At 41.4% G+C, this 15243-nt stretch overlaps 1 protein-coding gene across 1 annotated transcript in view; it reads right to left on the bottom strand.

Moving 5' to 3' along the window:
* STK32A (serine/threonine kinase 32A) overlaps positions 1 to 15243 on the bottom strand; it is a 125620-nt gene that overhangs the window by 7572 nt on the left and 102805 nt on the right. The window contains exons 7-10 of the mRNA XM_055550890.1: positions 13785 to 13882; positions 6666 to 6782; positions 3113 to 3238; positions 1343 to 1471 (exon numbers count right to left, since the gene is read on the bottom strand). Of these exons, the coding sequence (XP_055406865.1) occupies positions 1343 to 1471; positions 3113 to 3238; positions 6666 to 6782; positions 13785 to 13882 (470 nt within the window). The remainder of the gene's footprint in view (positions 1 to 1342; positions 1472 to 3112; positions 3239 to 6665; positions 6783 to 13784; positions 13883 to 15243) is intronic.

Raw genomic sequence — 15243 nt, 5'->3', positions numbered from 1 at the left:
GCAGGAATTATATCTTATTCATATCTCTTTCCAGTGTTTAGCACAGAATGCAGCAGATAATAAGGATTCAATAAAAATAGCCTAAGCAAATGGATACAGAGGGATGGAAGAACGGATGACCATTAGTTGAGTGTGTAGGGAGATGGGTGGATGATTGAGTGGATGAATGGATGATCATTATTGTTGTTTAGTTGGTAAATTCTGTCTGACTCTTTGTCGACCCTGCAGAGTATAGCCCACCAGGCTCCTCTGTCCATGAGATTTCCAGGCAAAAATATTGGAGTGGGTTGTCATTTCCTTCCTTAATGGATCTTCCCATTGGCTGGTGGATTCTTTACCATTGAGCCATCAGGGAAGCCCATGGATGATCATTAGAGGCAAGGTGAATATTTAATGCTTCACCATCATTATTATACACAAAACCTTACTGTGTAAAATCCTACTGAGCCCCTGTAAGTTACTTTTCTGAAATCTGACCTCTAAACTCTGACATAGGATAATGTGTATGCATGCATGCTCAGTCGATTCAGTCGTGTCCGACTCTGTGCGACCCCATAGACGGCAGCCCACCAGGCTCCCCCGTCCCTGGGATTCTCCAGGCAAGAACACTGGAGTGGGTTGCCATGTCCTTCTCCAATGCATGAAAGTGAAAAGTGAAAGTGACGTCGCTCAGTCGTGTCCGACTCTTAGCGACCCCATGGACTGCAGCCTACCAGGCTCCTCTGCCCATGGGATTTTCCAGGCAGGAGTACTGGAGTGGGTGCCATTGCCTTCTCCGTAGGATAATGTAGTTAGTTACAAAATTAATTTGATTCAGCCTGAAATCCAGCAAGAATGCTCAACCATATAATTCCATCTTTTCTGTGACTGAATACTCCCTACTTGTGCTAGCCCTGACATTAGGAGATTCTGCTTCTAGCAAAGACCAGATACGCCCCTCTAGAATTGGCTGCTCCCAGTGATTCCTCAAAAGAATGGGGCCCAAAACAGCTGGGACACAGCTTAGTGACTAAACAACTTTTCCCATCATTTTAAGGATGGTAACCTGACCTAGGCTTCGCCAATTAGATTCCCTTCCAGGAGATCACAAAATTTGAATTGAGAGTTAGGAGAAGACACTAAGGGAATCAAGTTAATTGCAGAGGCCTGGGTAGGACATTCAGACGTAAAAGATTGGTGCTGGGATGCCCAGGGCTTCCCTTTCAGATGCTGGGGTGTTCAGCTCCTTCTCACAGTCACAAAGCTGCCAGTTCCTGCGGGAAGCTCACCCACCGGAAGCTTTCTAACCAATGGCAGCAGTCGTGAAGAATCCCACGACCCTGAGGGTGAGGGGACTGCTTACCTGAGAGGAGTCGCATTTCCTTGTCTCCTTCTCCTTCTTGGCCAGACGCTTCTTTTTCTTGTGCAGAGGCTTGGACTCAAGGATCATTTCTTCGAGTTCAAAGGTGGGGTCACAGTTCAGCCTGCCTTTCTGCAAGGAAGACAGGTTGACTGATTGCTTACATTTCTGTATCCTTCTGAAAATAGGCCAGACTGAATAAGGAGATTACAACTCAGTCCTGCAGGAACAGTCCAAGAATAACCAGCTGGGATTTCCACCCAAAGTTTTAGGTACTTTATCGCCAGCCTTGTTTTTCATGTTCTGTTTGTATTTTGTTTATTTTTCTAAACTCCCAAGGAGCCTTCCAGGAGTTAGAAAGAAAATCCTATTATAATTATTTTTCTAAAGTTTGCCTTCTGGGGCTATGTTTCTCAAAGTAGGTTCAGTGGTGGATCAGAATGACCCTAAGTTGATTCCTAGTTCCCCAACCAGACTTCCAGAATCAGTGTTTCTGAACACCGGGCCAGGAAATTGCATGTGTAACAAGCTCCTCAGATGATTTAGATTCACAATTAAATCAGAGAAGCACACACACAAGGTCTCTGGAGGCAGCGCTGATGGGGTGGCGCGTGAAAGAGTAGAAAGGTGCCTACATCTCCAAGGCCGCATGTGTCAGCCAAGAGTGCAAGCTGTCCCTGCTGGACCCCGAGGAGCGGCCAGGTAGAACCCCACCTCCTGTTGCTCCAGAAGGTAGCATTCCCTCATCCCAGAATTCCTTCCCATTGCCTTCTGGTGCCTCTTGCTTTGTACCCCATCCACCCATCTGCTGTTTGTACATGAAGGATCACACCCCCACATGCCCATCGCAGGTGTCTGGCCTGGGCTTAAGAGCAGAAAACTCTGAATTGTTTCTGCAGGCTCCCTTAAGAGATGATTATTCTGCCAATCTGCCTACAATTGAGTGTGTAGAATCAGGCTGTGGGGAGAGAGGGATTAGAGGTCTCACTTGGCTCCTTGGCTGGAGCTCAGTAGACTGCAGGAAGCCACAGATGTTTTTTGGCTAGGTACATCTGGTGGGACTTATTTCCCTTTGCTTGTTAGTCATTGAGAATATGGTTCCCAGTGTAGAACTATCAGTGAAAGTGAAGTCGCTCAGTCATGTAAGACTCTCTGTGACCCCATGGACTGTAGCCTGCCAGGCTCCTCTGTCCATGGGATTTTTCCAGGCAAGGGTACTGGAGTGGGTTGCCATTTTCTTCTCCAGGGGACTTCCCAACCCAGGGATCAAACCCGGATCTCCTGCATTGCAGGCAGATGTGTTACCATCTGAGTCACCAGGGAAGTCCGAACTACCAGAGGAAGAGGAATGAAGGGTAAAAACAAATATCCATCCCAGACAGCTTTCAATCCTCTGACTCACAGAATAACTTGGATACACATTCCTACATCTTTGGAATCAGAGAAAATGTTTTAAATTGGCAGATTCCTGGAAAAGACTGTTTGTAGGATTAGGACTTGTTTCCACTAAAAAGTAAGCCACAAAAAAGTAGTTAGGAGCTAGAACTCCCAACACTGACCTAGACTGGAATCCCAGCTTAGCCACCTGCTAGCCATGTGACCTTTGTCGGCCAACTTACCCTGTGTGTGCCTTGGTTTTCTCATCTGTAAAACAGGAACGTTGACTGTCTTACAACACTGGTGTGGCTATCTGATGAGACCAGGTATATATCTGGCACACAGAAGAATATGCAATGAATGAGAGTTATTAAGGGTTTATTAGGATTGACTTACATTAGGAACAAATCCTGGAATGAGCCTCTTCTGCAGAACTGCATCCCAGTTCATATCATTCATATATGGGAAGTTTTGAATATCGGACAAATGGGAAAATCGGTGGTCCGGATTCAGTTCAAGTAGCTGCCAATGGAATAAAAACACAAAGATCATGAACAAGGTCACTTGGGGAGCAAAAAATCATAAAGATTCCCTATAAATATTTTCAGGAATAGGATTGACGGAAACAAGCAGTGTTTTCCTGCCTTAGTCCCATAAACAAATAATATAGATAATAATGAATGGTCAGAATGAATTGTAAGCTGGTCATGTGGTGAGTGAAAACAGCTTATCCTCCGGAGTCAAACATGTTTGATTCCTGATTCCATGACTGATTAATCATGGGCAAGTTTGTTCTCTAAACCTCAGTTTACCCATCTGTAAAAAAGGGATAATAACCTATTTCGTTAGGTTTAGCTATGACTAAACATGGCTATGTTCAAATAAGGCCATGTTTAAAGTGACTAAGAAATCTGTTCTTCTTGAGTGGAAAAATGTACATTGGATTTAACACATGAAATTCATTTCACACTAAAAATTTTAGCAATGTATATAAGTAATTAATATATACTGGGACTGACACAGATAAGATGTCATTAAGATTACTGCAACAGTTCTGGGTTTTGTGAACTGAGATTAAAGATTTTGTTTCCTCACTCGAACCACCCTAGAACCAGTATCATTATGGTCCTGTGGTTCGGATGGGAAGGAGCAGCTCCACTAGAGAATGGACCTGAAGGTGATCACTGTGGGTCATCAGGGTGCAATTCTGGGGTGAGAAGGCTGTCTTGGAACTAGGGAAAATTTGCTTATGGAAAATGACCTCTGCCCCTAGTCTTTATTTTTGACATCGCCAACAGCAGTTATCCCTATTGGAAAACAGAACACTTGACCCAGAGACAATAGACATAGGTTTTGAAGTCTTAGTCCACAAAGCTCTTTTCCTTGACCAGCTACAACCTGTGAAGTTTTCTCTCTTCAGAAAAAAGGCAAATTCATCCTCTTGGGCTCCTCATTTTTCTTTTACATAATACACATGATTGAGATTCTGCCTCAATTATCCTTAATTTTCCTGGTGAACATGGGTACGTTGAAAAATCTGATGAAAATCATTGGACCTCATTAGTTCAAATTCCAAATTTTATCACTTGTCAGGCTGTGTGTTAGGTGCTGAAGACACTATGGTGAACAAGTCAGATGTGGTCCTTCCCTCGTGCAGCTTGAGAGCAATGGTATTAACCCAAGAGTCACACATGCGCAATGTGTAATTTCAAATTGTGAAAAATATGATGAAGGGAAGTTCATGCTTGTGTGAGCTGACAATAGAGGGAGGCTCCCTGAAGAAGGGAGATTTGAGCTGAGATCTAAAGCTGTGTTTCTCAAACTATGCAGAAGGGCTAGATATTTCTCTTTGGTTTAATTTCCAACCCACTGAAACCAATATGTGGTGTTATTGTGTGTGGCTAGTACGAAACTCTACACTGGGTGCAACCAGTGATTTGAGCTTGACAGCACCACATAGGCTGGCACCCTGTTCAGTGAGAGGAGTCCACTGACCATGTGCTTTGAGGCATCAGCAGTATCAAACTGCTGTACAAAACTGCTATACTGCTATATCAAAACTGCTATACAAGTTTTTTTTAATACTTCTCTCAATTTCTATGTTTTGTTATAGAGCTGGTGGGGAGTAATTAATGTACTTGGATCACTTACTGAATCACATTGAGTAGTAATAATCTAAAGGAGGGAGCCAGGAGAACTGGGGATGGGAGCAGTGTTCTAGGCAGGAGACTAGCCCATGCAGAGGCCTGTGCTGAGAGACTGGTGTATGAGAGTGAGGTCAGGGAAGGGAAAGAGAAGGGAAAAGGAAGCACAAAGCAGTTTGTGTGTCTTCAAAAGGGGGACAAAAGTCCAAAATAAGACTCGAGGGGTAGTTAGAACCTTTACACCATACAAATTATTTTGATCTTTATCCTAAGAACAGTAGGAAAACAATGACCTGTGCTTTGAATAGGTCCTTGTGGGGCAGAGCGGAGAACAGAATGGAGTGTGTTTAAAAGTGTGCAGGGCAAACAAAACTTGATGGCAGTAGATCTGGGAAGAAGATAGCAGGGGAGAGGGAGACAAGTGTCAGATTCAAAAGGTCAGATGACAGAACGTGGTGATGGACTAGATATGAGGATGATGAGTGATCTCTGGTTCTGCCTTGTATAAGTGGGTGGATGGAGAGGCCAGTGACTGAGCGAGGGAACACTGGACAAAGTCCAGGAAATACAGAGTTCAAGAATTCCATTCGGGGCACATGGAATTTGAAATGTCTTTTGAGACATTCAAGAGGACATGTGCATTGCCTTATTAATGAAGCCAGGTATTTGAAATCTGTTAGCTGCAAAACCCACTCCAGAAACATATATTATTATGATGGCCTCCAGTATCATAACCATTTTTTTGTTTTGATGTAGACTGTTTTGTTTTTTTTAATTCTTCATTGAATTTGTTACAATATTGCTTTTGTTCTTTACGTTTTGGTTTTTTGGTGGTAAGGCATATGGGATCTTAGTTCCCTGGCCAAAGCTTGAACTCCCAACCTCTGCATTGGAAGGCAAAGTCTTAACAACACTGGACATTTGCATTCCCACCAACAGTGTAAGAGGGTTCCCTTTTCTCCACTAGTACAGCCACTATAGAGAACAGTGTGGAGATTCCTTAAAAAACTGGAAAGAGAACTGCCATATGACTCAGCAATCCCACTGCTGGGCATATATGCCGAGGAAACTAGAATTGAAAGACATGTGTACCCCAATGTTCATCGCAGCACTGTTTATAATAGCCAGGACATGGAAGCAACCTAGATGTCCATCAGCAGACGAATGGATAAGAAAGCTGTGGTACATATACAGAATGGAGTATTACTCAGCCATTAAAAAGAATACATTTGAATCAGTTTTAATGAGGTGGATGAAACTGGAGCCTATTATACAGAGTGAAGTAAGCCAGAAAGAAAAACACCAATACAGTATACTAATGCATATATATGGAATTTAGAAAGATGGTAACGATAACCCCATATGAGAGACATCAAAAGAGACACAGATGTATAGAACAGTCTTTTGGACTCTGTGGGAGAGGGCAAGGGTGGGATGATTTGGGAAATTGGCATTGAAACATGTATATTAGCATATGTGAAACCAATCACCAGTCCAGGTTCGATGCATGATACAGGATGCCTGGGGCTGGTGCACTGGGATGACCCAGAGGGATGGTATGGGGAGGGAGGTGGGAGGGGGTTTCAGGATGGGGAACACATGTACACCTATGGTGGATTCATGTCAATGTATAGCAAAACCAATACAATATTGTAAAGTAATTAGCTTCCAGTTAAAATAAATAAATTTATATTAAAAAAAAACACCACACTGGACATCCAGGGAAGGCCCTGTAACTTAAATTTCAAACCAGATCGCCTGCTTCTTTTTATTACTTCCTTTTGTCATGCATTCGTCCTTCTTACCTTTTTAAGAAGGGATACCATCTCCTGTGACCAGGCAGAAGGGTAAGTCACTAGCGCTGTCTCAAACATGTGTGCAATTTCCTTGCTGGAAGTACTGGAGCGAATATGATACGGTCTCTTAAAAGAGAGAAGTGAGAGTCTTCATTTTCATAGGGTAAAAGGAAAAACACTGCTTTGTAAATGTTTCCAAGCTAAATTTTCAACCAATAAAATATCAATAGGATTTTCTAATCCCCTTCAGCTGATTGTTTTGTTGCCGTATGCAGACACAGTACATGGTTGCCACATTTCCTGCTTTTTAAAAAGATACAGTAAGACTACAGTTTCTCACGAAACCTCCAACTTCTTAAAAGCTGGTAATCCCTCTGGGTAAAAGAAACTTTTTTGTGAGCTAAATCCACCTCTGAGATGTCAATTTGGAACTGTCTTATATGGTTAACTTAGAGAAGTATTTACCTAAAATACTGAACAGTGTGTAGCGTTAGTTGCTCAGTCATGTCAGACTCTGCTACCCTGTGGACTGTAGCCTGCCCGGCTCCTCTGTCCGTGGAATTTGCCAGGCAAGAATTCTGGGAGTGGGTTGTCATTCCCTTCTCCTGGGGATCATCCCAACCCAGGGATCAAACCTGGGTCTTCTGCGTTGCAGGAGGGTTCTTTACCATCTGAGCCACCAGAGAAGCCCAGTGCTCAGTAAACAAAAGTTTTAAAAATTATTACTTAAGTGCTGATTATAAAGAGATTCAGAGTTTTACCAGACACACACCTCTTTTTACTTGTTTGAATCATAAGGACAAAGTTCAGGTTGGAAGGTTACACAGAAGACTTCAACACCTGCTCCAAATGCAATGAGCTGCTAGTTCTGTGTAGTTGGGTGGAGAATTTTATGATGAGGCAAAAGTATTTTTAGTTTCAAGAGAGCCAGACTCTGCTGTAATTTTAACTTGGAGGAAAGAAATCAAAGTAATTTGTTAGTAATTTTCACAGATGTCCACTAGAGGGCAACCTTTACCAATACTGATTTCTGTTTCATAAAGGATTCGCCCTGGGATTCTCTATGTGAAGGGAGCTACTTACAGCTAGCTGCTGCTGGTGGTAAGTCGCTTCAGTTGCGTCTGATTCAGTGCGACCCCATAGAAGGCAGCCCACCAGGCTCCTCTGTCCCTGGGATTCTCCAGGCAAGAATACTGGAGTGGGTTGCCATTTCCTTCTCCAATGCATGCATGCATGCTAAGTTGCTGCAGTCATGTCCGACTCTGTGCGACCCTATGGAAAGCAGCCCACAGGCTCCTCCATCCACAGGATTCTCTAGGCAAGAATACTGGAGTGGGTTGCCATTTCCATACCATATTCGCATTTTTTGCCTTTGGGACATAGCACTTAGTAAGTGCTCATTATATGTTTGTTGCATGAACAAAAATTTCACATTAGATTAACCAACAATAGGACAGTGACTATGGCTATGTACCTTTATCATGTGCCTGGTTCTTTCAAGGCACAATGACCATGGACTGATAAATTGGGAGAAATGAAAGAGTTTAATTTTTTCCTTGTTGATATCTGTATTTGAGGTATATGAAGTATATGAAGGTCATATAATGTAATTAAATGTTTGAGCTTTGAAGGCAAAAGGATTTGAGTGTTAAACTGAATCAGTCAATTTTAGTTTCAATTCCTTCTTCTGTAAAATGAGCCACCTTAGAGGATTGTTGGGAAAATTAAATGACATGATACATGTAAAGTTCTCAATAGAGTGACTGATATATATTAGACACAATACAGGAGAGATATTATTATTGAAACAAAGGTAAAAAGAATGGTGGATATATTGAGTTGGACAAAAGGTTCATTCAGGTTTTTCCAAACAATCTCATAGAAAAACCTGAGTGAACTTTTTGGCCAACCCAACAAATGTAGATAATGAATAGGAAGATGAGTCATCAAGAAAGGTGATGTGAAGGAAGTCTTAATTCTAAACATGCCATGTCAACACCTGTTACCCAGGGAACCAGGAAGTGCTAGGTCTGACTCCCTAAAAGGGAGCTTGGCCAAACTTTATTTTTTTATGTGAGGTTTAAAAACACCTGCCACATACTTTCTTTCCTCAGGACTGAATAAATGACCATAATTAATTCATCTGCTTCAGTAATGACAGAGTGGAAATAACCCTTGTAACTCAATACCAGAAAAAGAGTGTACCTTATCAACATCATCAATGTTTATTTACTGTTTGCAAGCCAAGGGCACTGTGGGTCACTACCTGTGATTCACCACATGTTTACCATTCAGAGCTAGGGCAAGTTGACACACTCAAGCTTCCGGGGTTATATGTGTGGGTATATATATTTTTTTCTTTTTTAAAATTTTCTTTTTCAGTCCACTTATATTTCTAAACCTAATTCTGAGACATCTAAATACACAAAATGCTTTGATAAACTAATAAATTAACTGACAATGCTATAAGCAAATGGCTTAACATTATGCTGCATTTTTTCTTTTATTTTAGAAGGCCATAGGGCTGAATTCAATATATATATTTTTAAATCCTCGTGGTCTGTCCACTTGTTCCAAATAGTCTAATTGCCTTTGTCTTATACAATAACCTATTTTTCTAGTTCTAAATTTTAAAATCCACATTAAGCCATCAACAACCAGAACTGTGTATTTATTCACTTATCAAATATTGAATGAATGCCTGTAATGTTCCAGCACCTCTGTTGGGCACTGGGGATACAATGAAGACAGGACAGATGGGATTTCCACACTGGTAGAGCCTATAGTCTACTCATTGAAGCCATGAATAATTACAGAGACTATACAGATATCAGAGAAGGCAATGGCACCCCACTCCAGTACTCTTGCTTGGAAAATCCTATGGATGGAGGAGCCTGGTAGGCCGCAGTCCATGGGGTCACTAAGAGTCGGATGACTGAGTGACTTCACTTTCACTTTTCACTTTCATGCATTGGAGAAGGAAATGGCAACCCACTCCAGTGTTCTTGCCTGGAGAATCCCAGGGACGGGGGAGCCTGGTGGGCTGCTGTCTATGGGGTCGCACAGAGTCAGACACAACTGAAGTGACTTAGCAGCAGCAGTAGCAGTACAGATGTATATACACATTAACACAGAAATCAATGGGATACAGTGATATAAAGAAAAATTACAGTGTACAATGACAGGATATAGCAGACAATTCCAGGGCAGCATATAAATTAAGAATGAGAATATAAAGAATAAACAAGATGGAAAGGGCAAAATGTTAGATGGCACAAAGTGTTGTGATTCTAGTCTTATTTTAGGAGTACAAAAGCAAAAGAGCTTCAGCCAAGGATGTACAATTAGTGCAAAACAACATATGTCCCTATCATAAGCTAATACTATGGGTTTTACAAGACTAGAGAAGATGTGGACCTTGCCTTCACAATGTGAGCTGGGACGCAGAGAGATGACAAAGCACCTTAAGGGCTAAGGGACCCGTTCATCAAGACCATGGTCAGGCTCTTACACTACAGGGATGTTTCAGGCACATTCCCCTTTGAAGCATATGAAAGTGAAACTCGCTCCGTCATGTCCAACTCTTTGCAACCCCGTGGACTATACAGTCCATGGAATTCTCTAGGCCAGAATACTGGAGTGGGTAGACTTTTACATACTTCTCCAGGGGATTGTCCCAACACAGGGATTGAACCCAGGTCTCTCACATTGCAGGTGGATTCTTTACTGTCCAAGCCACCAGGGAAGCCCTCGAAGCATGTATTTTTCTGTAAATCACAATTTGTCCATGTGGAGGGAATGACTGTTTAGCACCTTTCTTCTGTGGTTTATTTGTGTTGCTAGTTGTAATTAAATGTTGCTTTTTCATTTCTTTGAGTTGGCTATATTTTGAAACATAATTACATATAGCCTCCTTGGTGATTCTCTCCCAGAATATGTCAGAATTGATTTGTATTGACTTATTCCCCCATACATTCAACAAACATTTGTCAGGTACCTATTTACAGCTAAATACTGTGGATAATACTAAACTATATAAAACACTGGCTTCACCTTTAATAAATGTATATTCTAATAATATAGAAGAGATTGAAAACATAAAAATTGATATAGCTAGAAAAATGTACAAGGGCAATACATTTGTGAAATGGCTTTAATCCTAAAACAGAAAATAGATTTAGGTGTTCTGATACAGAGAGTTCTACATTTCATCTTAAGTGAAAAAAGTCTCAACAGAAAGGTTAAAGCATAATTTTATTTTTACTGAAACAACAATAACAATGTGTATGTGCATGTATGTAAAAATAGACTATCCTTAGAAAAGCAGAAAAGATTTGGAAGTGAATACACTCTGAAAGATGAGATTTGGAAGGTCAAAGGAGGGTTTAATTTCTTAACTGAGACTTTGCTTTAGAGGATGTGGTTGACTTCTACCTTTATTTTTCTGCTTTTCTATAATTTTTCAATAATTTTAAATTCAGAAGGGTTATAAGAGAGTAGTGAAATTGCTCAGTCGTGTCCAACTCTTTGCATAGCCTGCCAGGCTCCTCTCTCCATGGAATTTTCCAGGCAAGAATACTGGAGTGGGTTGCCATTTCCTTCTCCAGGAGATCTTCCCAACCCAGGAATCAAACACTGCAGGGTCTCCCATACTGCAGGCAGACTCTTCACTGTTTGAGCCACCAGGGAATATCCATATAAAAGAGAGAGAAAGTACATAAGTATTTGGAAGATACACAGATCACTTTAGCTAGAGAGAGCAGAGAAAGTTTCTTCAGAGAAGAAGCTGTGTTGTTGAGGTCCCTAAAGAATGGGTAGGATCTGATATGGAAAGACCTGGAGAAAGGCTTTCCCTGCAAAAGAAATTTGAGACAGTCCAAGTCTGTCCTTTGTTAAAAATGAACAACCTACATGAAATGTATGGATTCTGAAAAGTTCTACAGTTTAGACACCTCCTGAACTTTATTCAAACTTAATTTAGCGATTTCCAAACTTACTCAAAGAGTTATTTAAAAAAAAAACATAGTTTATCTTAGGAAATATCTTTATAGGCAAAGGAATGCGAGGAAGACCTTTGAGGGATGCCTCGAGAGATGAGGAAGTCCAAAGAGGCTGAAGTGAGTTTGCGAAGAGTCAGTATTGTTCATACTGAAGCAAAATCTGAAAAGTTAACCTGGTACTAAAGAGCAAAGTGTGACCAGCTAAGGCGTCTGAAGAGTGTGGGGAGGAGGGGAGGGTTGCTAAGGCAGATGAAGGGTATATGCGTGTGAGGAATTAGGGAGCAACATTTTTTCCTCACTACGAAAAGTAAGATTTGTGCTTTACAAAAGAGACTCTGCATTGCCATGTTCATTGAAGCATTATTCACAGCAGCCAAGACACCAAAACAACCTAAATGTCCACTAACAGATTAATAAAGATATGTGTATATGTAATATATATATATATATTTATACACATATATATATTTATATGGGGCTTCCCAAGTGGTGCAAGTGGTAAAGAACCCGCCTGCCCGTGCAGGAGACACGGCAGACACAGGTTCAATCCTTGTGTCGGGAAGATCCCCTGGAGTAGGAAATGGAAACCTGTTTCAGTGTTCTTGCCTGAAAAATTCCATGGACAGAGGAGCCTGGCAGGCTACAGTCCACGAGGCCACAAATATTTGGACATGACTAAGTACACATATTTACACATAATATTCATTATATGTGTGTTAAGTCACTCAATCATGTCTGACTCTTTGCAACCATTTGGACTGTAGCCCACCAGGCTCCTCTGTCCATGGGTCTCTCCAGGCAAGAATACTGGAGTGGGTTGCCCTTCCTTCTCTAGGGGTCTTTCCAACCCAGGGATTGAACCCACGTCTCCTGCATTGCAGGAGATATGGATAATTATAAAAGAATAATGGAGCATTACATATAAAATACATATTCACATACAATATATATGAGTAATGGAATATTATTCAGCCATAAGAAAGAAGGAAATCCTGATGTTTGTAACAACATAGATAGACCTTGTGTCCAATATGCAAAGTGAAATAAGTCAGACAGAGAAGACAAATACTGCATGATATCATTTATATGGGATCTTTGGGGAAAAAAGTCAAGCTGATAGAAACAGTAGAACAGTATAATTGCCAAGGATTGAGGGTGGAGAAAATAGAGAGAGGCTGGTAAAAGCGTACACACTTTTAGTTATGAGCTGAATAAGGAAAAGGAAAAGGAGGCGCAGAAGATGAGATGGTTAGATAGCATCACCAACTCAGTGGACATGGATTTGAGCAAACTCTAGGAGACAGCAGAGGGCAGAGGAGCCTGGTGTGCTGCAGTCCATGGGGTCGCAGAGTCAGACACGACTTAGGGACTGAACAACAAGCACAACAAATATAAGTGTAACATTCACTATAGCTGATAACATATATGTAGATACAAATTCAGCAACCTAATAGTCACTTGCTTTTACCTTTCTTAAGCAAAAGAAGAAAAGAAAAATGAAACTAATGCTGTTAATACATTCTCAGTTACATCCAATCACAGGGAACTACCAGGAGGTACAATAATATGGGAGGGAGGAAAAAAAATCTCTTCTTAGCAAAATTAGGCATTTTCTGAGTTTAAGAAATGTTACTTTTAAAAGGAAGCTATTCTAATTTGCCACTGAGCCCAGAACTCGAGAGCCAAATGAAAGACAGAAATCCGACAAGACAGGGCATGAATTGTGTTGGATTAATAATTCACATTCCCTTTGGGGAAGTGTGTCTGAATCAAACCCCTAGACTGTAACTGCAAAATGATTTTCTTTAAACAAACAAATATATTTATACAAGATAGGGCATGAGGTGTATTGATTTTCCCTCTCTGGGAGTTAATAATTTCCCTATAATTCATTTAATTTTATCTGCATAATTTAATGTCAACTCACATTCTTGGTCCCATATGTAGAAGAGTGAATTAATTATGGGCAGAAACCCCAAGGGATGCAACCAGCATCACATGGCAGAATTGATTTCATCTCAGAAACAAACTACTTGATTTTTAGCCAAAAAAAAAAAATTCAATCCTTTCACTGTAAAAATGAAACTTACTGGAAGAGTAATCAAAGATAAATGTAATTCTACTGTACCCGGCCTCTCAGCAGCTCATATGCTGTCACTCCCAGTGACCACCAGTCAACAGCAAAGGAATAGCCTGCTTCTCTTCTGCAGTTGAACATCTCAGGTGCTGAAAAACACAGAAGAGTTAGTTTTACTCCGATTGAATTGTGCATGTTCAGTCGTGTCCGACTCTTTGTAACCCTATGGACTGTAGCCTGCCTGGCTACTCTGTCCATAGGATTCTCCAGGCAAAAATATTGGAGTGGGTTGCCATTTTCTCCTCCAGGGCATCTTCCCAATCCAGGGATCGAACCTGCATCTCCTGCATGGGCAGGCGGATTCTTTACCACTGAGCCACCTGGGAAGCCTGCTTTGCTCCCTGAGACATTAACAAATCTATCTTCACACATGTTCCTTCAAAGGCAAATTACCAGGGAACAGGGTATAAACACTTTTAGGGTGTTTATCATCCATTGCTAGATTGCTCACTGTAGGCAAATTTTCTAATTTTATAGTCTTTCTCATTCATCACCAACACACACAAGCATCCACAGGCCTTAACGGACAAATTCTTCCTTGACTTAGAACATGTGCCTATTAAAAACTGGATCCCATCAGGCCTCAGATGTCTGGTTGACTCTGTAAGCAAGAAGGCTGGGAAGATGTTACTTCGTTGTCTTGATTTGGAAGGGTTGTGGTCAGGACATAAATTTGCATTACTGTGGCAAACAATGTTCAGAATTTGGCTCCAACTACAGGAGATTGGCTTTCCAGTTTGGAGTCATCTGGAAGAGGCAAGAGTAGCATTTGCAGCCTGATACTGGGGATAAACGAGAGGAGAAAGGGTGGGGCACTCAGAGTGATATAGTTTTACATCAGTCGTGGGGCATTGACTCTCTGTTCCATAATTCTTCCTTTTTTTTTTTTTTTAAATTGAAGTATAGTTGAATTACAATGTTGTGTTAATTACTTCTGTACAGCAAAGCAACTCAGTCATATACATATATATACATTTTTATATTCTTTTCCATTATGATTTATCACATGATACTGGATATAACTCCCTGTGCTGCACAGTAGGACCTTGTTGCCTGCACTGTGCTTAGTTGCTTCAGTCGTGTCCTACTCTTTCAACCTCTGGGACTGTAGCCCGCCAAGCTGCTCTGTCCATGGGGATTCTCCAGGCAAGGATACTGGAGTGGGCTGCCATGTCCTCCTTCAGGGGATCTTCCCAGCCCAGGGATCGAACCCAGGTGTCCTGCAGTGCAGGCGGATTCTTTACTGTCTGAGCCACCAGGGAAGCTCAAGAAACTGGACTGGGTAGCCTATCCCTTCTCCAGGGGTACTTCCTGACTCTGGAATTGAACTGGGGTCTCTTGCATTGTAGTTAGATTCTTTACCAGCAGAGCTACCAGTTGTTTATCCAGTCTATATTTACCAGTTTGCATCTGATGATCTCAAACTCCCAATCCATTCCCCTCACCACAT

This window comes from Bubalus kerabau, chromosome 1, assembly GCF_029407905.1.
Source record: "Bubalus kerabau isolate K-KA32 ecotype Philippines breed swamp buffalo chromosome 1, PCC_UOA_SB_1v2, whole genome shotgun sequence".
In the NCBI taxonomy this organism is placed as follows: Eukaryota; Metazoa; Chordata; class Mammalia; order Artiodactyla; family Bovidae; genus Bubalus; species Bubalus kerabau.
Note: the sequence above shows the minus strand (reverse complement) of the source record. Positions and strands in the feature narration are given on the sequence as shown.